This window comes from Balaenoptera ricei, chromosome 21, assembly GCF_028023285.1.
Source record: "Balaenoptera ricei isolate mBalRic1 chromosome 21, mBalRic1.hap2, whole genome shotgun sequence".
Classification (NCBI taxonomy): Eukaryota; Metazoa; Chordata; class Mammalia; order Artiodactyla; family Balaenopteridae; genus Balaenoptera; species Balaenoptera ricei.
In genome coordinates, this window is record NC_082659.1 from 29,228,561 (window position 1) to 29,256,260 (window position 27,700).

At 39.0% G+C, this 27,700-nt stretch overlaps 1 protein-coding gene across 1 annotated transcript in view; it reads left to right on the top strand.

Annotated features, from left to right (window-relative positions):
• Positions 1-626: 626 nt before the first annotated feature.
• KCNU1 (potassium calcium-activated channel subfamily U member 1) overlaps positions 627-27,700 on the top strand; it is a 135,165-nt gene continuing 108,091 nt past the window's right edge. Inside the window, exons 1-9 of the mRNA XM_059909343.1 lie at positions 627-845; positions 3,864-3,980; positions 14,421-14,482; positions 15,593-15,683; positions 17,422-17,533; positions 18,487-18,562; positions 20,274-20,349; positions 26,339-26,509; positions 27,451-27,542. Of these exons, the coding sequence (XP_059765326.1) occupies positions 651-845; positions 3,864-3,980; positions 14,421-14,482; positions 15,593-15,683; positions 17,422-17,533; positions 18,487-18,562; positions 20,274-20,349; positions 26,339-26,509; positions 27,451-27,542 (992 nt within the window). The 5' untranslated portion in view covers positions 627-650. The remainder of the gene's footprint in view (positions 846-3,863; positions 3,981-14,420; positions 14,483-15,592; positions 15,684-17,421; positions 17,534-18,486; positions 18,563-20,273; positions 20,350-26,338; positions 26,510-27,450; positions 27,543-27,700) is intronic.

A 27,700-nucleotide genomic window follows, 5' to 3' on the forward strand; every position in this document is an offset into this window, starting at 1 on the left:
AAAGCTATTGCTCTCATTTTGAACTTTACCTCCGCTGGACCAAAGGGTTTGCTGACAGGGTGGGGATAAAAGCAAGAAAGGGGAGGATCCCATAAGGAAGAGATAAGGGGAACAGATTCCTGAGCTCAAAAGCAACCAACCAACGTTCACCCGGGTGAAATTGCTTCCTGCAGCTCCTGCACTCTGTACCATGCCTTTCCGACTGAGAGGATATGCAGAAATCCTGAAGTACTTTTCTCATCCGTCCTTCTGTGGTTACTGAGAATGTGGCATCACTTAGAAGAATCAGCACGTTGACACACATGTGGTTGGAAGTCATTTCACTCAAAAAGAGTTGTCCTGAAGTTGTTTGCACAAACCAAATAGATGACCCTTTGACCATGGCCACAAAGGATTCAATTTCCTCAGGGTCGTGGAGAAAGTCAGTAACAGCATCCAATCTAGAATTCTGGTCTTCCAAAGACCTACGTCGTGGACCTTCTGCCGTTCATTCATTTGCGTCCTGTGAGTCGGCACCTCGGTTGGTACTGGACCCTCTCGCTGTTACTGCATGGGGCTTAGGACTCTAATACACCGAAGTCCAAGTCCTGGAATCATTACCATGTGATCATGACATCATAGAAGAAGCACCCCGACAATTCTGTCTCCTGATGTGTCTAACCAAGTCAGAGGACAATAGTGGGGAAGCCCTGCGGAAAATGTCTTGTACAGCTGAGATCCAAGCAGCGTTTATTCTTTCCTCCCTTGTGACCTTCTTCAGCGGACTCCTCATCTTATTAATATCCAGGCTAATCTGGAGGAGCATTAAAAAATGGCAAAAGAGCGAGGGAAAAGGAATTTTCTTGGTCAGTTCCCCTGTATGAAGATCAGAGACAGGTTTGGCATGCGTTTGTGTTTAGAAGACCATGGAGGCTTCACTCAGTTTTCCCGGGTTAACCGCCAGCTCTGATGCTGTGGCTTAGACACGGGTCCATCCTGCTCAGGGGTGGAAAACAGGACCCCAGGCCGCCATGCCAAAGGGTGCAGCTGCAGGGCCAGGCCTCCTCTCCCACCGCTGGGAGAAGCAATGCCTTGTGTGGATGACGGTGCATGTGAGCTCTGGAAACAGATGTCATTGTTTTGAAAAAACCATCCGCTAACATGAGGTCTATGCCTCTATTTCAAATTTTAAAATGCCAGTTGTGTTGGGTACCACGAGGAAGGCAGAAAGGAGCATCAGTGTCAACCTCGCCTTCATGGATCATTCACACAGGATGCTCATATACTCACAAGTATACATTGCCTTTTATACACGTTAATACAACACATGGAGTTGTGCACACATGCAGAAACCCATGCATACGTGCACATGCCATCCAGCCACAAACTCAGGGACACTTCTTTACACCCAAACAAGCTTTGCAAGGGTGGGCACTATTGAATAACAACTGGAAAATGATGATGGTAAGAATAATGGTATCCTATCCAGGTAAGACTCTGCTTAAGAGAATAAAAATGCTCAAATGTTACATAATGGCTGTTCTGGTACCAATGGTTGAAAGCAAAGATCTGTTCACGGTTTTTCTTTCCCCAATTTTATTTTTCTGATTTCCATAACAGAACACGTCAACTGTGTTTTGTAATTAATACTGAGAAGTTGCTTGAAACATTGCCTCTTGATGCTAAACATTGACATAAAATAAAAGAATTTATCACTTGGTAACTTTTTAAGGTCATTGCCAATGTCATCATATGAAATTCAGGTGTCTGCATTCTAGAAGGGCCCAATATGGAATTTTATAGATTTTGTTGCTAAATGAGTTTATGCTGTTACTAATTATTTCTAGATTATAGACAGTAAGCAGTGGCATAGCAATTGAGGAATGAATCCTGGGGTTCTGATTTCTTAACAACACTGACGGTGCGTGAACGGGCACTGGATATGGTGAACATGCCTTCTGCCTTTTTTTTCAGTGCACAACTGAATTGGTGGAATTGTTTAATCTCCTTAGACTTCTGCTCCAGGAAATGTATCTTCTTCCCCATTATATTCATTTTTGTGTGGTTACAAAAATGTGAGAACGCATTTGTCCATAAACATTTGCTGTATTTTTCATTTCATTCTTTTGATATAATTTATGTCTGCCCTCCAGTCCAGAGGTACCTTTTCATTTCGAATAGGAAGCAGATGTTACAAATTGTTAATAAGCAGGGTCTGAGCAACCAGAAGACTATACTGTTCCGCTTCTAAATCTTGAGGAGAGAGTTTCCTAACAGTTGAGTGACTTCTTAATAATTCACCATATCTAATTAGATTGAGAGTGTTGTATTTTTCTCTAAGCCTTTGGGAAAGTTGGCCTAATGCAAAATTGTCACAAATCTAAGTACTGTGGAAAGTTCTTTTAAAAATTATTTGGAGAGTCATAATTTTCTCCTTAAATGTGCATTTTAAAAGATTTACTACATTCATAAGTATGATTTTATTATATCTTAGGGCCAGTTTGTTTTGCCACAAAAGGCACCTCAATTTTATAATGGAATTCAAATGAGTGTTCCATATTCATGCCATTGAATAGTTTTTTAAAAAAATCAATGCCCAGACCACTTCCCAGGCATGCACAGGATGAGTCATATGTATTAGTGGCAATCGTTGATCAAGATATAAACTCTATCAAATAGCCATTTAATGAGACTTCTCTTCTTACCATTCAGAAAATACGAATAGAAAAATTCAATCATTTCAAAAGCCTGTCTCCACATAAAATGAGCTTTTCTAAAAGTCAGAGGGCTTCGTCCGCGTGGTGTGGTCAGTCCCGGTTCACCTGCGTCTTTCTCGGGGGTAGTTCAAGGCTGTCAACACACACAGAGGCTAGTTCAGACTCCACACTGTCCTCATGGCCTGCCCACCGGCAGGTCATTTAATTTCTCTGTACCTCGGTTTCCTTATCAATAGAAAATGGATTTAATCAGACTTACTTTGGCTACCTCATAGGATTATTATAAATTTCAAAGACAGTGGTCCCTTTGTATCCCTTTGTGGTTGCAGGACACACCCCCCAAATCTGAGGATGCTCAAGTCCCTTATATAAAATAGCATAGTACTTGCATATAACTTGTGCACATACACTTCAAATCATTTCTAGATTAGTTATAATACCTAATACAAGGTAAATGCTGTGCAAATAGTTGTAAATATAATGCAAATGCTATGTAAATAGTTGTCAGCACCCCATAAATTCAAGCTTTGTTTTCTGGAACTTTCTGAAATTTCTTTTTTTAAATATTTTCTATCCGACGTTGGTTGAATAGGCAGTTGCAGAACCCGCGGATACAGAGTGGGGATTGTATAATAAGTAAAGATAGTTTGTAAACTTGAGGAAGGATCATAATTTCAACAGGATGTGATACCAAATAAGGAATTAAAATCAACATAAAATGGCGAAAAGTTTCCTTCTTCTTTCTCACTCAAAAAAGCAGATACTTAAGTAATCACCTAGAAATCCATTTGTAATTTTTTTCTTTGTCTGTGTATCTTGATAGAAAAGGATAAGACACTTATTCCCAGAACAGAGAGAAGCTCGCTGCTCCCGACCCTGATCGTAACAATAGTGTCAGTGTGAAGGGTCTGGGGCTGAGAGTATGTGAGATGGGCATGGTGAAGACTGCAGAATTCAGAATGAAGATACTGCCAAAGAGCAGTAAAATGCAAACCCAGTAAAATTCATCATGTGAAATAGGGAATAAGTGAGTTCAGGGTTCCTGGGGTTGGACAAGGTGTAGTGCGTTCTGGCTGACGCTCCAGCAGGAGACACCATCAACACACATAAAACAGATGACCTTCTCTGAGACCCAGCTCACTCTCGATTTCTTTCTCTTGCTTCTAGGAAGTAATGTCACGTAGCATGGACCGTAAACGTTCAAGAAGTCTCACTTTCCAGGGAGTCTTTCGTGATCGTGTAGAAATGTTGCTCTCGGCACAGACCTTTGTGGGACAGGTGTTGGTGAGTACATTTCCAGTGCTCACGTGCTAACGAACTTTAGCCACGAGTGTGATGTATGGTCAGTGTGAAAGCATCTGCTGGCCTTATCTAAAATATCACTACCTCCCAACGGCTGTCTCCTTTTGTCTATGCTCTCTACTGATGATTCTGCTTGCTTTTTCTTTGGAGTGAATATAATTACTTGGCATTACATTTTCTATTTGTTGTCAGCCTATCCAATAGAAGAAAGACTTTATTAGGGCAAAGGTTGTGTGCATTTCATTCTCCTTGTATGTAGATGGATGTCTGGCGTGCAGCTGTTGCTCAAAAAATGTTGGTTTTTAGTGGATTCTCTGCCCTGTGAGGTACAACTATTTTCCCCTCCTTTGATTCCAACAGCTTCCTTTCTTCATTTTACAAACTGGTCTTTTTTGCCCCTCTATGATATTTATCATTTCCTTCCTGTTTTAATCTAGGTAAACACTGACATATTAAAACTCAGTCCAGGCATCATCTCCTCAGGCAAATTTTACCTTATCTCCATATTAAGCTAAGAGTCCCCCTCTCTAAGTTTCTATCATTTCCATTGAACGCTGTTAAATTAAAATTATCTGTGCATAAGACTGTCTACCCTAGTGCACTGTGGACTCCTTGAGAGAAAAGACTGTCAGGGAAATGCCTACACCCCATTGTCTGGAAATAGCAGATGCCCTGTAAATGAATATTGCCCCATCGTCATTTCAGTAGTATCGTTTGATCTGAAACATTCAAAAACAATCTGTAATTTGAGGGTATGCTGCCATCCCATGGTGGCATGGTGGAAGGAAGACGTATGGGAACTAAAGATTATCCTCTGCTTTTTGTAATTAGTACAAACATTGTTCTTTTCTAGTTAATGTTGCTTAATTCCGATCTAACTAATTCTTAAAACTTATCTTAAAGTACATAAGTAAAACTGCTTTGATAAACTCTGCAGGGAATACTGAATCATCTGGAAATGTGTCTCTCCTTTTTTTTCCTTCTAAAGTTTTGGTCTCTTTTTTGAAATCCTTGTCCCTATGACCTGTTAGAGAAGGATTTTATGATTCTCTACGATTTTTATCAAGGATTTGTTAGTTAGGATCTCTTCAGGTGTTCAAATCATGTTGGATTATATGTGGATAATGTTGGAAATTAGGTAGTAAAGGACCCTGGGGTGAGGCAAAAGAGAACTTCCACCATCTACCATGTAAGCACTGTATATAGGGATTGGGTGGGGAAGGAATGATCATTGACTACATATCAATAAAAATTATTTCTTTAATGATGGAAAAATTGTTCTTTCAATCTGTTACAGCTTGTGATTAAATGGTTGGAACAACAGGAAGCATGGAGTAAAGGTTAAATTAGAATAAATAGTCTAGCATTGAAACACAGAATTGAGACTCTCAGTGAGGGTTCCAAGCAAGTGTTTTATGAAAGGATGAGAAAGAAAAAAAAGTGGCTTATAGATTTCCTTCCTTCCACCCATCCATCCTTTGTAATTTCCTTCCTTCTTTCTTTCAACAAATATTTACTGCTTGCCAACTACATGCAAAGCATATACTCTAGACATGATGAAATATGCAGGCAAAAATCTTGCACTTATGGGACTTAAATTCTAGTGGGGGTAGAGATGATGAATGTGTACATAAATAGATAAGATAAATTCACATGGTGATCAGTGCTGTGAGGGAATGATGAGTGATGTGTTTGTGAGTTTTGGTGGTTTTGGTGTTAGATCACATTAGATACAGTGATCTGAGAGGAAATCTCTGAAAAGGTAAGATTTGAGCTGAGACTTGAAGAATCAGAAAGATAAAGTGATTGAACGGTGGAAGGAACAGGTTTCCCAATAAAGAGAAGAGACTTGTGGATGTAAAGGGCTCAGATTACTGCAAGTACCAAATGAGGTTCCTGTGCTAGAGGCCAGGAGGGCAGAGGGCTCTGAGGTCTGAGTGGAGACAGGAGAACCATGCAGTGCTTTGCGCTTTGTAGCAAGGAGCTAGGCTATTCAAATGGAATAATTGTATTCTAGTGCAAAGGGGAGTCACCCGAGGGGTTTTAAAGCATGGATTGACATGGTCTAATTATGTTTTAGAAATTCAAGAGGCACTAAAGTTTGAAAATAAAGGAGTTGTCAAAGGCATACTAGGCAAATGACAATAGTGTGAATTCAAGGCAAAAAAACAATAAACGAAGCCAAGTAGCCTGTATTAGTTTCCTAGGATTGTTGTAACAAAGTACCACAAACTGAGTGGCTTAAACAACAGAAATATATTGTCTCACAGTTTTGGAGGCTAGAAGTCTAAGATCAAAGGTTGGTTCCTTCTGAGGGCTGGGAGAGAGAGTCAGGTGCATGCCTGTCTCCTAGATTCTGGTGGTTTGTTGGTAATCTTTGGCATTCCTGGGCTTGTAAATGCGCCCAGGTCTCTGGCTTCATTTTCACATGGTATTCACATCGTGTTTCTTCTGTTCATGCCTGTGTCCAAATTTCCCCTTTTTATAGGGACACCAGTCATATTAGAGTTCACCCTTATGGCCTTATTTTAGCTTGAATACATCTGCAAAGACCCTATTTCCAAACTAGGTCACTTTCTGAGGTACTAAGGGTTAGGACTTCAACAGACCTTTTTGGGGACACAATTCAACACATAATTTTGTAATGAAAATTTGTAACTAACTTCAACCAAGATATAACATCATGAGTATCATTATACCAAAAATATAACTTCAAGATAATTAATAAATAAAAAATTACAAGAAATAAAAAAGCAATAGAAAAGGAGAAGAAGAAGGAGAAGGATAAAGAAGACCAAAGTAAATTAATTAATAACAAAAGAGCTGATTGAAATGATCAAACTCCATATGGTAAAAACATAAATTAAACCTACAAATGTCTACAAACTATTTGTAAAAATTCAGTATATATTAATAGGCCCCCCAAAAACAATCCCAATTAAAAAACTTACAAAGTAGATGCAGAGGACATAAACTGAATACAGTACAATAAATGGACAGGAAAATAATAAACTCAGAAAAAAAGAACCAAAAACAAATAATTTACAGCTAAAAAATTGTAAATATCTCTTTCTAAAATGACTCTTAACTCAGAGAAATCAAACTTAAAATTGCAGAATATTTAGAGAGTAAAGATGATGAAAACATCACATATCCCTTGCACCTACATTATAAGTTGGGAATTGTTCTAAGTTAAATGCATAACATTAACAACTTATCTTGATAAATAAAAAATAGTTAAAGTAGATGAATTATCAATGTCAAAAAGTCAGAGAAAGAAAACACATTAAATCTAAGGAGAATAAGAAAGCTAGAAATTAACAAACTATAAAAGAGCTGATTATTTGAAACAAACAATAAAATAGAGAAATCAGTAGGTAGGCTAAACAATTCAAGAGGGGAAATGCAAAATATATGGAATAAGACATTAAAATGAGAAAATAAATACAGATAAAAAGGAAGTTGAAAGATATACACACGATTAAGTATGAAAACCAAATGATTCCTTAGGACAACATAAATAAGCAAAACTGACCATGAAAAAAAGAAAGAAACTTAAACAGACCAAATAACTGGAAGATACAAAGATACTGTCAAAGACTTTATCAACATCACCACCACTACCTTTCTCCCCCTCTGCCTATGGGAGACCCAGACAATTTCAAGGTCCAGTCTGCTAGATCTTCAAATAGTGAATCTCTCTAATGTTAATTAGGTAGTCCCAGGGCATAGAAAATACAAGAAAGAAAGTATCTGATTTTCTTTTTCAATGAAGGTGCAGTATCTATATCAAAACCCACAATGATGGCAAATTTAATAACATCTGTAGACTAATGTCTTAAACACGTGGATACGTGGCCAACAACACAGTGTAAGAAGAAAAAGGAAGGAGGAGGATGAGGAGGAGAGTAAGTTGTTGTTTAAAAAAAAAAAAAAGGATGAAATGAAAAAGAAGGAAAATGAAAAGGAGAGGAAAATGCAAATAGTCAAAGGGAAAGAAAATATTATCTTCAAAACCGGAGACCTTCTGAGATCCTTCTAGAGATAAAACAAGGCAATGTGCCGATCACCTCTGCAGCATCTTTGGGCTTGTTGCTTTAGTTTTCACAAGCATGTTTTTACAGCTACCTGTGGGAGATTTTCTACTGAATTTAGTCCCAAAGAGTCCTATTCCTAAACTGTTCCTTCTTTTGGATGCTATTAATTGTGTAACTGCGTTTCTCTGTTGTTTTGATAGCTGAAACATTTAAGAACCAAAAATATGGCTCATCTTTAGTTAAGTGTATCTACTTTTAGCATCATCCTAGGCACCACTTTATGTCCATCTTCTATTTTTCTGTCTTCTCTGGCAGGATGAGTATAAGCCCAGGTTTTTGCAGGTTGTCCTGGTGTAACTGTTTAATAGAGTCTCTTTCATTCTTAAAAGTGTATGTGTTGTGACAATAAATGACATAGCTGCCTTAGCTTTAAGTGAAAAGTTTTGTTTTTCAAAGCCACAGGACATTTTCCAGGGAAAATGAGCCATTGAAGAGAATGTAACTCTGAAGGTCTCCTCGGCTACTCCGTAGCTTCAGCTCCACCTTTCTCCTTTGACTAGAAAGCATGATTTTTTTTTTTCTCTTTCTACTCCTAACTGACAGCATTCCCCTCTCATGATGGGCCATGTCCCTCCCTTTCGGTCACATGTAGCCTTGCTGGAGATTTATACATTTCATGATATACATATATATATATCGTGTGTAATTAATATCACTTTTATCCTTCTTAATTTCAATATCCTGTTGCTAGCCAACCAGGAAGCCACCGCACTGGTTGGCTACCATCACTGGGACCTGGTAGGAATGGGCACCTTTGAGGACGGGTCCCCGCCCATCCCAGGCTCAGTTTTTCAGTGCCCCGTGGAAGGAGTGCAGGAGTTAATGTTAGGTGGTTGCCTGTTCCTCTGCAGAGGCGGCGTGGTACTTCTCAGGCTGCTTCTTTTTCAGACCTTCCTCATTCTGTCAGAGGGTCCTGGCCAGTACTTCGTTCCCTCCTAAATCATCATGTTGGTCAATTTCCTGATCACTGGCTTTATTTTCGTCGCTGGGGCAGCTTTGATGAGCTGAGTCTTCCCGAGCTCGCGCTCACACTTCCTCCCAGTCAGCTCTGCCGAGGGCTGCCGGTCGTCTTCCTTGTCAGCCTGGGGACGCCTGTATCCAGGATCCCGGAGGCTCCACCCGGCGGGGCTCAGCCTGGAAGCCGCGGGACAGCACTGCGCATGCCCAGCGCCAGGTCCCGACACTGCGCAGCCTTCACCCTGGACAGCCCTCTGGGCTGGCCTCGTTTTAACAGATTTTTCAGTTGAATTTCATTTATAAAATTTTTTTCCTCAGAGCGCTTCTTTGGTCACATCTCATAGACCTTGGCAAGTAATGTTCTTATTTTTAGTAATGCCCAGTTCGTCTTTAGGTTAAGTTTTAATTTTGATTTCTTGCTTGATTCATCATCTATTGTGAGGAGCGTTGTATGCTTTTGTTTCCTTGGTGTTGGACTGGCTCTCTTTTCTACTTTGGTAAAATTTATGGTCCAAGAATATCACTGCCTTTATGATCCCTAGTTTATGGAATTTATGGGGAAATTCTTTGTTGCCTAGTACATGATCAATTTTTATTACTGTGTAATGGACTTTTGAGAGAATCTGTGTATATTTTCCATATCCTTAATTATTTGCTGACTGATTGAAAAGGGCATGTCAACATTTTTCATTTATGATTTTATAGTTTTATCAAATATCTTACATTTCTAACAGATTTTGAGTTATATATTTTATATAACATCAGTCAATGCATAGAGTTACCTGTTATAACTCCTTGGTCGATGGTGCCTTTTACTGATATGAAATATCCATTTTTGTCACATTGAGTGGGTTTTTGTTGTTGTTGTGTTTTTGTTTTTGTTTTTTTACCCAAGGGATACTTTAGAACATAATGTTAGCCAGTAACATTGCTTTCATTTTATTCATACTTGATTAGGATGTCTTTGCCCAGCTCTCTTTCAGTCTTTCTGTCTTATTACCTCTTAAGTGTGTCTCTTTAAATATCATGTAGCTGCACTTTTGTGTTTATTGATTTAAGAATGCATTTATTTGTTCATTTACTGGAGAATTTAATTATTCTCCTTTATGGTGATCTGTTTCATTGGTCTTTATAATATTTAGGGATTGAATTTACTGCATAATAGACTATCTAAATTTCTGTGGCTTAAACAAACAGGGGGTGTGTTGGTAAAGAAAGGGAGAATGGGTATTGGATAAACAACTAGGACCTTTGTGACATCTCAGTTCCTTGTCTTACTGGAGAAGCGGAATGACATGGTGATTGAGAATTTTGAGAGACATGACCTTAAGCATTGGCTTCTCCACTTCATCTTGAACAAGTTAATTTTCCCAAATTGTACTTCTTTCATATAATGTGAATAACCTCCTTAAAATACTGTAGGGAGTATTGTAAACCCTTCAAGGGTGTAGTAAGTACTGACCCTTCGCTGATATTTACATTCCTTATTTGTTCCTTTTTGTTAATTTTATTTATTTTCTTTTGTATCTTTTGACTTGGGATTTTCCATTTTTAATAGAATATCATAGGTATATCAGTAAATGAAATTCAGAACAAACTTCCCACCTGTATTTCTCTCTAATAATATCTCTGCATGTTTTATATCTATATACTGCTCTCGCCTGAGACCTTTGGCATGTTTTTCCTCCACACCACCCCTCCTTCCTTGCAGAAATTGTTGAATTAATCTGAACACTCAGTTCCAGATTGCTACTGTGTTTTTTAGTTTTTTTGGCTTTTAGCATTGTACAGCTGGTCAGATTTTCTTCTTAATATTTGCTTTAGAGTTAAAAATTCCATTAATTTTACCAGTTTTATTAGGCACCATTTTTTCTTACATAACGTATTTTATCTTTCTAATTTTCTTTTTCTTGAGTACTTGCCATATTCACTTGCGAGGGAAATTGTGGGTAGTACACTTTCCGAATTGTTGTATGTCCCCAAATTTTTTTCCCTTTCTCTCATAAGTGAACAATAATTTGGTTGGGTTTAGAATCCTTGGCTTGTAATCCTTTTTCCTAAAACCTCTGTAAATGCTGTTCCAAAGTGTTCTGGCTACTTAAGGATACCAAACTCTTGTCTCTCAGCTCCAAATCCACCCTCTCTCCTCTGCTTTGTGATGTGAGGCTAGTACGCAGCAACCACACGTCTCTTTGGTCAGCTCCCTTGTGCTCTAGAGGAGGGGACGGGAACTGCCTTTCTGTGTTTTACATCTAGTTTTTTCAGCCTCACTTCATCAATGGCTTTTTCTTCCAGTAGCAGTGCTTGGTTTCAGTTTCCAGGCTTTTCCAACAGTACCAGGACCAGCTCACAGTGTCTCTTCAGATGTACCATTACCAGCTGACCCAGGACCCCTCCTCCCAAGTCTGAAGCCCCCCTCCAAAGGGCACCTCTTTGATGCGCTTTGGCATCAAATGTTTTTAAATGTTGAGAATCCCAACCTCCCTTTGTTGATCTCCCAGCCAGTCCTTGGGGGTGCAGCTTCTTGCAGTTACTACCTCTGTGTCACCCCCATGTTCCTTGGTCTTTCCAGTCCTCCAGTACTACTTAACAGCTTTTTAGAATCTCACCAGCAACACTAATTGTAATTCTTAAATGTTTAATTACATATCCTATGCTCACTCTTTCACTGGAGGTTATCTCATGTGTTCTGTGTGCCTGGTGCTCCTGTTTTCTTATACCTCCCGTATAACTGGCAATTTTCTGGTGTCCTCTCATATTCACAAGTGAAGATTTAGAGTATTCATAGCGCCCCTTGTTAACTGCGTTGGTGGCTGTCTGGATTCTGAAGACGCCCATAACCATCCACCAACTAAACGGGCTTTAAGCCCCACTGTAGAAATCACAGCTCAGGTGGCGGGCTTCCTACCCCTCCCAAATAGCCAGCGCTTCCAGACTTTGCCCCTTCAACCCAAGGGAAATTCATAAGTCCTCTCAGAATATCTCCCATTTCTACCTGACTCACCAAACAGCCTTCACAAGCTGTTAGCTCCCAGTGCTTTATTTTGGTTTGGTACACATTTTGTTGCTTATTATATATAATTTCTGGATCATCCTTTTTAGGTTTGTGGCATGAAGTTGATATTGTTCTTAGATTGACTAAAACTAAAATTTTCTTCTTTTATTTATTTATTTTTGTTAACTTTATGGTGTGGAGGACTATAAATATATGACCTTGTTACCATATTTCTGGAAGCCTGTCAGTACATGATTTATAGATGAAGAATCACGTATGGGATTTAGTAAGAGAAAAAATATGTAATCATATGTAAGGAGAAGAAAAACAATTTCATGGAAACTATTAATAATTCTATATATATATATATACACACACATACGCATATCCACTCCCAGCATTTTTCCTGAGCTTCAGACTACATTTGTAACCAAATATCTCCATGAGACCCACAGTCTTAGTGATATCTCCATCAACACTTGATTCAGATGTTAAAATGGAACTGACAGTAAGAGTTGAGACCCCAAGAAAAATAGATGCCACTAACTCCCATTAACCTTCAGCACTGCCACTTACAAAGCAGTTGGAAGAAGACCAGTTGAAGCTCTTAGCATCTTGACCAACTCCACGTAAATTTGGGTAAGCTGGAAATTGAAGAGGATTTGGAACAAGCTCTTATTGTGGCAGAGGTATTGGGAGGGTGGTTTTCCTCCCCTGTCAAGTGAGGGACCACTTAGAAAGGTCAGCTGGCATCTCTTGGAACGCTGGGGACACAGAGAGCTGATGTCTGGCTCGTTGGTGAAGAGGGATGGCCACACTGAAGAGAATCTGTCCTTCTAGTGTTTGCTGGGGCAAAGAGTGCTTGAGCTGGTCCGTGGGCCAGATGTGGGTCACATGTGAGAGTCTTCTCGAACCTGCCCAGGTAGGCATCTGGAGGGGGAAGAGTTCCAGTAGAATACAAGAGTGCAAGGTGCACTGAGAAAAGAGTTGTGAGCAACCAGCGAGAGAGGATGCTTTCACTCAGCTCAAGGGAACCGCAGAGGGGACGCTTAGCAATTAAATATTATCAAGCTGCAGCCCGTCTGCCCCCTCCCCTCGCACTTCTGATCCGTTTAAGTTGCTCTCCTTTATTTCCCTGGCATGCATCTTCTCACATACCACCTAAGGTACATATTAATTACTATTTATTGTCTAGACCATAAGCTCCGTAAAGGCAGGGATATTTGTATATGTTGTTGAATGATGTTTCCCAATCACCAGAATAATACTTGAGACATGATAGGTACTAAAGAAATATCTGTTGAATTTAAATATGAATTGAATTGGGAATCTCCAACAACCCAGGAAAATAAACAGTAAACACCTCCGGTGCCCGGAGAGCCCAAGGGTGAGAGCGTAGTGATCTAACACCAGTCAAGTCCAGCATTTCCTGCTATTAGCTCCCCTTTCTGTTCACCGCCTGACACTGACCTACGATTCTCAGAGGCCAGAGGTAGCCTAGTCAGTAGGCAGCTGGGACTAAAAAAACAAAAAGGGTTAACGGAGAAGAAACGAATCCCTTTTTGCGTGCTAGTAGCCTGCTCAAGGAACACCTGAACTGGAAGGGAGTGAAGCTTTAATTGTAAATAAAATACAGTTTTACACAGGACTGAACATATTTTTTTAAATGTTTGGAAACTAGAAATAACTGATTACCTACAGTTGACCTAAAAATTCACCGAGGCTGCAAAATATTTCATCCAAATGTATTGAGGGTTTTAAATGGGTAAATTTCTGATTATATTCCACAAATTCTTATTTTACAGACCAGATATATTGGCAAGTTAAAGCGCTCATTTTCTCTTCTCACTTTATAGCATGTTCCCTCCTGTCAGAATTCTGCCCATCCTTTAGATGGGCATGTTTGGGACTGTTTCTTCTCCAACATCATAGGCAATTCAAGTTCAGAGTCTGTATCCCACGGCCCTCATTTTCTAGCGTGTAATAAAGTGCATAACTCATATTAAGCACTTAATAAATGTTTGATGAGTGAGTGAATGAATAAACAACAGGACTTCTTGAGCTCAGAAAACCTTAGGAGCAGCAGAAAGGACAAATTGTTTATTCTGAAGTGTGTGAAAGTTAAAATTAGGTAGGTAAAATGGGTAGGTACATGTCCATTTATTGAATACCCAGTAAAGGTCCAATCAGTTTTTGTTGAGTGAATGAATGAATGCTAACATAAATGAATGTGTGGGGAAAAATGGCTACAGATGTATAGGCAAGGGAAAAAGGTAAAACACAATTTTGTTGGTATGTTTATTCATCTATGTTCATGCTAATAGAATGGATCTATACATTTGTCTGTGTTTTTTTTTGTTTTGTATTTTTCAGGTGATCCTTGTCTTTGTGCTAAGCATTGGGTCTCTTATAATCTATTTCATCAACTCCACTGAGTGAGTAAAATCCCCAGTCAATCTTGTCTGCTCATATCAGTAGCTTACCAGCTAATTTGGAATATTCTGTCAGGAATAATGCTTAATATACTTTCACGTAAACTCACACACACAAGCTCATAAGAAAAGGATAAGTGTTTAGTTTCCCCTAGGAAGTACTAAACCCAACTCCACAAACAAACAAAAACATGCATGAGTTTCTCCTGTATCCTGTCATTCTACGCTGCTAGGAGCTGGGGTGCTGTGCATATGTCTATTCTAGTTTCTGGGACTACAAGCCTCCAGCTGTTGTCTCCGCCTTTGGACCGTTTATGTGGGCCTTACGTGCCTTTGGATTCCTTAGGTGTTAAAGCAGAAGTTCTCTAGTCATTTCAGGGTTTCTCATAGGTTCTAGACAAGTTTGGATGGTCTGAGGAAAGAAAATGCTAGACCTCACCGGGGATGTAGGAGCAAACTATCCTCTGTTCTTTTCTGAAGGCATTCCCTTCTCCTGTGCCAAAGTTAGGACGGCTTCTTGGACACAACCCAACCTAATCTGAGCTCCATGCTGATCCTCCGGGAATTTTATTGGATTTCCAGCTAAAGTAACACTGGGGTTACAGGGCCACACAGGTCAGGCCACTTTAGAGATCCTACAGAAACTAGGAGTCCTTGTTTTGTGGATTCCTTACTGACCTTTTAGGGACATTTCCTTGGAATTTGCTTCAGATCAGTTCATTTGACGTAGAGTAGCTCTCTATCAGAAGTATACTGAAGCCAAAATGTTGTCCTGGCTGGGTAAGATGGTCTTGCACACCCAAAAGAGCCACATAACCTCTGTGCCTCTGAATCCCACTGATAAAATGAAAATGGAACCAATAAACTCTATGAAAAGAAGAGCAGGTAATTCTTCTGTTATTTTCAGCTACATTCACGGCCCAGTGGTTTTGTTCATGCATACCTCTACTCCCAAGAGAAAAGTAATTTCCTTGAGATGTGCACATAAGTGTCTGGGTTGACCATTCATGGTAAATAAATAGAAAATTGCCCACCTGTTCTCTTTATTTGGTCCTCTGTAGCCACAGCTTTTAAAATGTCCACCTTTATAAACTGTCTTTGTTTCTTTTCCAGCCCTGTTAGAAGCTGTTCTTCATACCAAGACAAAACCATCCCGATTGATTTGACTTTCAATGCTTTCTTTAGTTTCTATTTTGGATTGAGAGTAAGTACCTATTGAACATGGGAGTAAACAGGGGAATACAACAGGCGCACTGTAAAGAGATCTGTGTTATACAAAGAGATGCCTTCCTTAGACCATCTGCCTATGCTTTCAGGCTCTAAAGCCAGAGGGTCTGGGCCCTAAATTGTCAAATGTATAACGAGACCCCCAGACTCTCTCCTGCACTTGAAACTGTAAACCAGGTCAACAATTTTAGCACAAATGAAAAGGATGCCTTGTTAAAATATCGTCACCCTATCACCCTGTCCTTCTCATTGGCTTCCCACTTGCCACTCAGAAGAGTGACTAGTAATCACAAGAGAGCAGAACCTGAGTAACAAGCCTCTGAAAATGTCATCGGCTCCACTGATGGCATATGTGCCATATAACTCTATAAAATACTCTTGTGCCTTTAATTTTGTTGCATTCATGTATTCAGTAGTTCTCTCATTCCACAAGCACTTTTTGAGGGCCCACCCTAGATCTATATTCTAGATTTATCTGTCTCATGTTTGTGAGATAGATATACACACACACACACACATATATACACACACATATATATACCCACATATACACAGACAGACACACACATATATATACGCACATATACACACAGACACACATACACATATACACACAAATATATACACACATATACACCCACACATATATACACACATATACATACACATATATATATACCCACATATACACACACGTACACACACACACATATATATACACACATATGCACACACATATATATGTACCCATACACACACACATATATATACACACACATATATATACACATACACATATACACACACGTATACACACACATACACACACACATATACACACGCATATATATACACACACACCTACACACACGTATATATACACACATATACACAGCACACATATATGCACACACACATATATATACACACATACACAAACATATATATACACATACACATGTATATATACACATATTCACACAAATATATATACACACACATATATATACACACATACACACACAAACATATACACATATGTATATATACACACACACAGAGGTATATATACGCACATATAAGTGTGTATGTATGTAATATGTACGTGCGTATGAAAGGTATGTTATGTATGTATTTCTGTGACCTTTCTTCAAACTTATTTCAACCACACTGGCCATCACAGTCTTATTTTTACAGCAGCCCCTCCCTTCTGGAAGCGCCTGCTTTCTTAATCCAAATAGGGAAGCTCATAAACACAAGCCTTGGCCAGCCAAGCTTCTAGACCTTTTCCATTGAAGACCATCCTAACTCTTGTATCTTCGTTGCTCACAAATAGGGGGTTTTATCTATATAATTATATATATATCAGGAAGCTCTAGGAGCAGTAGGAAGGTCAAAGTGATTATTCTGAAGTAGGAGAGTTAAGATCTGGTAAGTAAGGTGGATTCATGTTCATTCATTGAATACCCCCTAAAGGTACAATCTCTTTATCTATATGAATATATAGGTGTATATATATATATATAAATGTGTATTTACTTATATAGCTATATAAATATATATGGGTGTATGTATGTATACATTGTATGTATGTAATAGAATGCGGTCAGAGCTTCAGTTGGTGGATGAAGTGTACCTGAAAAAAGCCACTCTTGTGTTCACTGTAAAATTTTTGAGGGTAACAGAATTTGGGGTCTTCTGTTTTCATTTCATAGTTTGTGGCAGCTGATGACAAGGTCAAGTTCTGGTTGGAGATGAATTCGATTGTAGACATCTTTACCATTCCACCAACCTTTATTTCTTATTATTTGAAGAGTAATTGGCTAGGTAGGTGAGTTGTGGGAATCAGAAGCAATCTCAAAAAAAACCCCTCAACATTCATCCGTAAGTAGCCTTTCATTTTCCTTTAAAGCCTAAATGACGTTTAAAAAAATTCCTCCCCGTGATTGTGTGGTTTTGTAAGACATTTTCAGAACCCATTCTTTTTTTAACCCCAGTCCCTGGCGATGGGCCTGATGCCAGTAGGTGTACGAGTTTGGTTTATTGTTTATGGATTATCCGCACCTGAGGGGCAGGGCCCCAACATCCTCGCCCCCTGTGGCACCTTTGTGCTGAGATCCCACATGACTGGGAGAAGTGAAAAGCCTCCCGTGGTCTTTAAAAAGTATAAATCATCATATCCAGACACGCGGTGACCTGTTAGAGATTTTTTTAAGTAGTTACTTTGTCTTTAAGGTGGATGTATTGACAGTATGTGGGCATTCTGTGGCTTTTGTCAGTTTTTATGTAATCTTATATTATTATTTATTATCTACAAAATATTTCTTACTAGTGTTACTATCAAACTACATAAAGGCGAACAACACGCAAACCCTGGGGAGCGTATCACAGAGACTCTATAGTCAGGAGTTAAAGTGGTTTATGGATCATTTGTTCTCCATTCTAAAGAAGAGTTAAATAGAGTAAAATGTGAGCTGTGCTTATTGCATACTTTGTAATAATAATACTCAGCAACGCTTCGAGGTAGGTATCATTATAATTCCCATTTTACAGATGAGGAACTAGAGAAGCTCAGGGCGTTGCTTTAGATTACAACAGCCATTAAGTGAACCAGAATTTGAACCAGTGCTCAGGTCTTAAACTGATGACATTGTAAGATATTATACTTGAGCATTTCAGGGAAAGAAAGAACGTAAGCAGTCCCAGGTGTGGTATAATTCAGACTGCTCCCTTTGTGACCCTCATCTTTCGGCAGCTTTCTTTTTTTGATTGCTTTGTAGGTTTAAGGTTCTTAAGAGCATTGCGGCTGCTGGAACTCCCTCAAATCTTGCAAATTCTGAGAGCCATCAGGACCAGGTAAATGCCAGCTCTGCCTCAAGTACTACTTACTCATTCGGATTAGGAAATTCAAATGTTAACTGAACCTTCAACTCAGCTCATTTCCCATCAGAAACTTCAGTGCAAAAGTCACGAAATCCCTTACTTTCCAAGATACCATTTGCTTACTTTTCTCTCACTGCATTAACCTCAAACACTGGCTGGAAAGTTTGCAATCATCTTGAAGAGTGTGTTTCTTCTCTCTTTCTTGGACCTACAGTGTGTCAGTCCATTTAGGCTTTAATTCTCCCCCGCACCGAAAAGAAAATTTTTTTTTATCAAAGCAATTCAAACAAAATAGACTTTAAAATAAAGACTGTTACAACAGATAAGGAAGGACACAACATAATGATCAAGGGATCAATCCAAGAAGAAGATATAACAACTGTAAATATTTGTGCACCCAACACAGGAGCACCTCAATATATAAGGCAAATGCTAACAGCCATAAAAGGGGAAATCGACAGTAACACAATGGTTGTGGGGGACAGATCGTCCTGACAGAGAATAAGGAAACGCAAGCCTTAAATGACACATTAGACCAGATAGACTTAATTGATATTTATAGGACATTCCATCCGAAAGCAGCAGAATACATTTTCTTTCTCAAGTGCACACAGAACGTTCTCCAGGATAGATCACATCTTGGGTTGCAAATCAAGCCTCGGTGAATATAAGATAATTCAGATCCTATCAAGCATCTTTTCTGACCACAACACTATGAGATTAGAAATCAGTTATAGGAAAAAAACTATAAAAAACACAAACACATGAAGGCTAAACAATATGTTACTAAATAATCAATGGATCACTGAAGAAATCAGACACTTTGATTCTATACATTCGTTGGCATGAATCGATCCACTGCTGTCTAGGAATGTAAGACAATTCCTCCAAGCCTGAGAGCTGCCCACCAGCAGCAGTGAGTTCTTGCTTACAGAAATAGAGCTACCTAAATATCTCCAAAAAATTAAAATTACAGTTAAAAAAAAATCCAACCTACCTTTAAGCAGCAATCCTGTTAAAGTTTTAGGCAATTTGGTCTAACATTACCCACTCACAATCCCCATGCCTCTGCATTCTCACTAGAAGCATCAAATAGTACCGGCCAGGTGGGTCTCACTGCTAAGGGTTTATGCTTTATGGAGCATTTGTGATCGGAAAGGGCTGTTCTTGTGTGGTCGGTAGCCTTGCTGAGAACCACAGAGATTTCGGCTAAACTCTAGGGCTTCCCTTAGGAGACAGGAGCTTGTTTGATCCTCTTCATTCAAAGATCCTGGTGTGAGTTTAGCAATATGGAACTACATTTCTGTGATCTACTCACAATTTCATTTTGCAAGCCCACTCTCTGGATCCTTGGGACACTGCCCTTTTTCAATATAATATTAGGCTAGTGGAGATCATCAGAACCTAAGCTTTTGGAACACGTGTGTGTGACGGGGTGTGCCTGAGAGTTGTGCATCTCCGATTTTAATATGTATACGAAGCAAGCAGGGGATCCTGTAACAATGCAGATCAGTCGGTCAAGGCAGGGCGTGGGGTGCTGCATTTCCAGTGTGCTCCCAGGGAAGTGTAACATTGCTCCTGGTCCATGACCCACACTTTGGGGAGCGAGAGTTTAGAGGACGAGGTATTTGTGTTGTTCGGGAACCTGTCAGAACCCAGCAGCTCTTTGTCTTTCTTCCCCTAGCAATTCAGTGAAGTTTTCCAAGCTGTTATCCATCGTTCTGAGTACCTTGTTCACTGCTGCCGGATTCATTCACCTGGTGAGCATCTCATCCAGCTCCCTGATGTTGCGAGTGAGCATGAATGTCTTTTATGTGAAAAACGGAGGCAAACCTTCTGAGCGCCTGTCTCCATCACTGTAATCAGTGTGAGGTTTTTCTTTTCACCTCCTTTGGATGGGTTTTCTCCACCCCATACTTCTCACAAATATGTATCTCCTACACTCACGGTATCGATGTTCCTTCTTCCAACTTTCAAAACCTGCTCTTAGGAAAGGATTTAATAAGTTTACTCTTCTAAGGTATAAGCAATAGGTAAAGTTTATTACTGTATCATCATAGGGGTTCCAGCAATTTGAAAAAGAATAAAGGGTCAGAGAAATGAAGCCAGTGAGAGAATTTTGTACTTATAGAAGCTGGAGAGTTGGGTGAGGGAGCAGTTGCTGAGTTGCGAAGGGGAGTTTTGAGACTTTCTTGGTTCTCCTGGAATCAATCTGTATACATAGCTGCCTCCTTCGCGTACAAGAAAGGTTAGTTCTCACGCCATATAGTCGGCAACATAATAAATGGACTTCAACAATAGGAAAGAAACTCCTGGACGTTATTGCTCCAGGAAAGTTGAAGAGAAATCATTAGAAAATGCAGAAATTGAAGTGGGATGTTAAAAGCCTGCAAAGGCCTTTGAGAAAAGCAAAATCGAACAAAAAAATAGAGCAGAAGTCTTTTCCACTTGAGCCCTTCTCTCAAAATTAATTTAAAAATCACAAGGAAAAGGAAAAAAAAAATTTAAAAAAAAACCATGTTCAGTTCATCAAGAAAAGTGTCAAACACCAAATGTGTTTGGTGTTTCAAGAAACAGATACAAACTACTATGCATAAAATAGGTAAGTAACAAGGATTTACTTTATAGCACAGGGAATTATATTCAATATCTTGTAATAACCTATAATGGAAAATAATCAGGAAAAATTACTGAATCACTATGCTGTACACCTGAAACGAACACAATATTGTAAATCAACTATACTTCAATTAAAAAAAAAAAAATCTGAAACAAGCCACATCCTTCCTCATCATGCAAGCAGGAGACAGGTTTTCTGGAGAAGAAGTGTCACAGCAGTAAAGGTAGATCCCTGCATCTGGAGGTTTAGCCCAAGGGGCATGGGTCTACACTGGGAGAAGCAGTCACCAGTGTTCCTGTAGAGACCTGTTGGCCATCACAGAACAGTAGGCAAGAGGATGCTAAAGGAGAAACCATGGTACAGGTTTTTTTGGTTTTTTTTTTTTTTTTTTTTTTTTTTTTTGCCTTTAATAGCGGTTCCAATGAGGGGCTCTCAGGCTGAATGGGGCCTACAGGCATATTTTATTGGACCTAAGATGTTTGTATTATCTGTTTGCTATTTTTGTATTGGTTGCTAAGTTTTTTAAGAGAGCTCACATTAAAAAACCTGAATTTCTGGATTCTTTGCGAAAACACAAGATTCTGGCAACCGACTCTCCCAAGGCCACCAACAGCCCTAGCTGAAGATTAGCTGCTCCCTGTAAATCTCACAGGTGTCTGGTTTGAACACGATCTCAGGCCCCTCTAAGCACGTGAACATGTGCTCCTATGGGGCGTCCAGTCACCCTGGGGAGGAGACCTCCAGCGAGGATGTGTGCAGAGAAAGAGGGAGAAGCCACCTGATGGTTTTGGACTCAGGGCCATCTACTGTGGGCCACACCAACATCTGAAATGTGAAAAACCTAGAAAAGTTGTAACCCAGAGCAAAAAATTAGCAGATTTTGTTCAGAGGATATTTGAAATGACAAACTGAAATAAAAGCTATGATTGTCCCAACTGTCCCAAGTCATCCCTTCCCGTGTTCACACTGTCCTTCAGCTAAAAGTTGATACCATTGGAGGGTGAGTGTCCACCAGAAAGGAATCAACATGGTGCCTGTGCTAAAATTCTGCCCGAAACAGGGAGTGTGTTGGAAAGCAGAGACATCAGTATAACAATTACATCACATAACGGCTGTCAGAGCAACAATAACAAGATAATTTGCCCAACGGAACAAAGGAAATGTTAAGGAAAAGCCCTGCGTATACAAGGCTTTAAAAAACTGAAAATGGTACTTCAAACAAAATACTTAAGGTTTTAAATAAAAGATTACTAAACAATAGCAGGAAAACAGCCCAAAGATACCAGAGAAAAAGAAGAAAAAAGTTTTACAGGGCCAAAAATCACATTAGAGGGGACACAAATGTAATAAGTGTGACAGAAATATGCTCAGAAACATGGCGGACAGGATTGAGGCAAAAACACTGCCATAGAACAGGACAAAGATACTTAAGTGATCTGGAGAAAAAACATGAAAGATGGGTCACGTTGATTTAACATACTGTAAAATTCATGTTCCTGAAGAAGAGGACACAAATATGGTATCAGAAAAATGTTTGAATATAAAGTATTGAATCTGTAGATTAGAGGGTATACGGTATCCCAGGAGAAATAACCCTAAATGAGTCCAACCATAGTTTGGAACAATTACCAACCTTTACGGGTAAGGAGAGAATCTAAGCAGAACAAAGAAAGGTCTATATTAGGGGGGAAATGAAACTAGCCTCAGGTATCTTGCCAACATCAGTCAGTGCAGGAGGTGACAGAGCAGTGTCTGCCAAGGTTGTGTGCAAGTGTAACCCATCCGTCATTTTAAGCACATGGAAGAGAGAAGAGCATCATGAGTCCCTTTTAAAAATGACCTTGATGATAAAATCCAGCCACATAGGAGACGAGTCAAAACCAAGATCTCAAGAATGAGGAAACCATGATAAAAAGGAGTGATGGTGATTACTGACTGAATTGAAAATAGAACAAAGACACGACCAAGGGAATCGTGGGTACAGACTAGAACACACATGTACCATGTAAAAATAATAAAACCAATATAAATAATGGAGAGGGAGGCAGGGATGGGAGAGTGTCCTCACGTCCTCCGCCTCCGTAGCACAGCTCACCTAAGGTTGAAACATAAGGTTTAAAAGTGTAAAGTTTCAGTTTTGAAATGTGACATTAAAAATAGGTAACAATTCAGTATATTCACATTGGCCCATAATCCTTCATCTTTAAGTTATTTCCCATCTGGGGCTGAGGGTCGACGCTAACATGGTCCAGGGCAAGAGCAGGGTGGCCAGGTAGACCAGCAGGAGCTGACAGGTCTTAGGAGTGGGGAGGGGTTCGCAGCACTAAAGCAGTACTTCCAAAGAGGGTGAGTTAAATGGGAAAGGGTTATTTAACTTACTGTGAAGGAGATTTCTAGGTTGAAATAAGTTTAGTTTCAGTTTGTAAAACATGTTGTACAAGGGTATGATGGAAGCCCTGTGCTAAGATGTTTACAAGACACTATGGGGTTTTAGCTTAAAGCAAACTGTCCCAAGCAACACTTCAACTCCTGGAAAAAATACATATATACACACATATGTATATACATATATATTATAGTATATATATCATATATATGATTTTTAAAATTGAAGTATAGTTGCTGTACAGTATTATATGTTACAGTGTACAATATCGTGATTCACAGTTTTTAAAGGTTATACTCCATTTATAGTTATTACAAAATATTGGCTATATTCCCCATGATGTACAATATATTCTTGTAGCTTATTTTATACCTAATAGTTTGTACCTCTTACTCCCCTACCCCTATATTGCCCCTCACCCCTTCCCTCTCCCCACTGGTAACCACTAGTTTGTCTCTATCTGTGAATCTATTCATTCTTTGTTATATTCATTAGTTTGTTGTATTTTTTAGATTCCACATATGAGATCATTCAGTATTTATCTTACTCTATCTGACTTATTTCACTTAGCATAGTACCGTCCAAGTCCATCCATGTTGCTGCAAATGGTAGAATGTCATTCTTTTTTATGGCTGAGTAGTATTTCATTGTATATATATATACCACATCTTTTTCCATTCATCTGTTGTTGCACACTTAGGTTGCTTCCCTATCTTGGCAATTGTAAATAATGCTGCTATGAACATTGGGTTGCATGTATCTTTTTGAATTAGTGTTTTTTAGTGTTTTTTTTTCTCAGATATATACCCAGGAGTGGAATTGCTGGGTCATATAGTTGTTCTATTTTTAATTTTTTGAGGAACCTCCATACTGTTCTCTACAGTGGCAGCACCAATTTACATTCCCACCAACAGTGTAGGAGGATTCCATTTTCTCCACATCCTCACCAACATTTGTCATTTGTGTTTTTTTTGATGATGGCTGTTCTGACAGGTGTGAGATGACATCTCATTGTGGTTTGGATTTGCATTTGACTTGCAACATGATTAATGATGTTGGGCATCTTTTAATGTGCCTGTTGGCCATCTGCATGTCCTCTTTGGAAAGATGTCTATTCAGGTCTTTGGCCCATTTTTTAATTTTTTTTTTTGTTTGTTTTTTTGATGTTGAATTGTAGGAACTGTTTATATATTTTGGATATTGACCCCTTATCGGTCATATCATTTGCAAATATTTTCTCCCATTCAGTAAGTTGTCTTTTCATTTTGTAGATGGTTTCCTTCACTGTGCAAAAGCTTTTAAGTTTAATTAGGTCCCATTTGTTTATTTTTATTTTTATTTCCTTTGCTTTAGGAGACAGATCCAAAAAACTATTGCTTCGATTTATGTCAGAGTGTCCTGCCTATGTTTTCCTCTAGGAGTTTTACCTGTGTGATTTAAACTTGGTTTTCTTGCAGTACAATAATCTTAGAAAGCAGTAAAGGCTCCAGATCCGTGGAAGCTGATTAGTAGACTTTGCAACCAAATCTACTACCAGCCCTGAGAGTTAGGTATAGACATGCAATCTCCTTATTTGGGAGTGGAATATTAGAGGAGCCCACACTCTTAACCTACTCATCCAACTTAAGAAGGAGGCAGCAGTTGGCACACCACTTTAAAAAAGTGATCGAATACCTAAGCAAAGTACATTATTTCTAGTTTTCATTCTGGTTCTTAGCAACAAAACAAAAAACCTACTTTTCCTAGCCATTTCTAGCATTTTACCGTCTCTCGTGGAAAAATGGAAATGGAAAACATCTAGGAAATAAGTACTATTTTGGGGAAAAAATGTCTAAAAACGGAAGCACAAAGGAAATTTTGTATATATGCTATATAATTAATGTTTGTTATATATCATAACAAATGATATATATGTATAAATTTATATATATATTCTATAAAGTGTAATGCCATTGCCTAAGTTACTCTTTTTGTTTAATGTAAAAAAAAAAAAATCGGATAAACCTAGGTTTCTTAAAATGTGAAGACTTAGGGGGAAAATCAGAGGAAGATTTTTCCAGAGTTTCTTTTTTTTTTTATTTGAAGTATAGTTTATGTACAATATTATATGTTACAGGTGTACAATATAGTGATTCACAATTTTTAAAGGTTATACTCTGTTTATAGTTACTATAAAATATAGGCTATATGTCCCATATTGTACAGTATATCCTTGTAGCTTATTTCAGAGTTTCTTTTTTATCACTGAAAAGATTTTTGCAGGGAGAGAGGAAAGTAATCTGCAAAACTTGTTTGCTCTTCCTGAGACTCCAGCATTCATGCGCTTAAGCTCACTGAGATGAAGTGCCCATTTAAGTGCTGCTTTCCTTCATGATGATCCTGATCTGGTGTAAAATGAGGGTGAATAATAATTGCTCAGTCTGACAGCCTCTGAATCCTGTGGCTCCAGGACGGGAGGATGTGCCCACAGGAAAAGAGATGTCAGCCATCCCCCCCATTGAACATCTCCATTGTGGGCTCAAGCTACACACCCCTCAGATTTGAGCAGTAATCACCATGAAGGGAAACAAGACTTCACAGTTACTACCCACAATCTGCAAACCCTTCACAGTGACCTGGGAATCATTTACTCTTTCATTTGGATTGAATTAAATGAAACAAATGAAAAGTTGTGCTTATTCTTTATAAACTTTCCCTTGGATTCCATTCAGAGACCTTTCCTGAGTCCTCTCTCTTTGGACAGGTGGAAAATTCTGGTGATCCCTGGCTCAAAGGTAGAAATTCACAGAATATTTCATATTTTGAGTCCATTTACCTGGTCATGGCAACGACGTCGACTGTCGGCTTTGGAGATGTGGTAGCCAAGACATCCCTAGGACGGACCTTCATCATGGTCTTCACCCTGGGGAGTTTGGTGAAGAATATTTTTATATCTTTTGAATATAGCTACATAAACCAAAAACATTTGGTTAATGGTGAGAAACAAAGTGAAATATGTTTGAGAGTGAATGTTGCATTTTTCAGAGCGGGTGTCAAATGAAAATGAAGAGATATATGAATCCCATATTTTCCAAACTGCATCCCCTGGAGCACATGATGTAATTGTTCAATTGCCAGGGATGAGAGTGGTAGACAAAGGAGAGCAGACTTTCCTAATTAGCCTCTGCATTGATTTGAGCAACTGCATCTTCCTTCATCTTTTGCCCATCGGATTATAGTCTTTCTTCCAAAGAGGAAGGGGATTTGAGATTTGATCTGCAGGAAGTTATGTTCTTTCCAGCCCAAATGAGTAAACTCTCTCTAAACCAGCATTTTACTGGAGATAAGTGAACATCTGTGCTTGGTTCAGGAGTGTGTCAAGGACAAAGGAAGCCTCCTTTCCTTATAGTGACTTTAATGTCAATTCCTTAATAACCATGGCCGAGTTCTCCACTCTACGTTTCTGATATCCTCCTGTCCACATCATTGTTACATCCCCTCATTTCTGTCATTTTCCCTTAACCCTACTCTGTCCCATATGCTTTATTTTTTCCCCAAGCCCCAAATAGTATCAAGTGAAAGAGTCAGAAGGGCAGTTAGAAGTGATGAGAGGACAAAATGGGTGGGGAGGTTGCCTTACTGCTTGTCTTTGCTTTCATCTTTTTGAAGGATGAAAAGCATTTTATTAAATTTTAACCAAATCCAAAGGCTGAAGTAAGGAAGAAAATTGGTCTGCCTTTAAAAGCACAGTTCCCAGTCATGCCTTTCTTAGAAGAGAGAAAGTTTTATGTACCTGCTTTCTCCTTTGTAATCTTGGAATTTTGGAGTGTCCTTGGAAGTAATGAGACCTCAGGTTTTATTTGCCGATCATTTTAGGTTCTGTTTGCGAACTACGTCCCTGAAATGGTGGAACTTTTTGGTAACAAGAGGAAATACACCAGTTCCTATGAAGTGGTCAAAGGAAAGAAGTAAGTAGCTTTCAAGTATGATTTCTACAGTTTGAGGTATTCCACTAAGTCACTCTCTCTTTCGAAACGCTATTGCCTGGCCTAGGTGGATATATTGGCAAGGTCCTCATTCACTAAAGAGGGCCGTGCTGGAATAAATACCATGAGAAGATATTTGC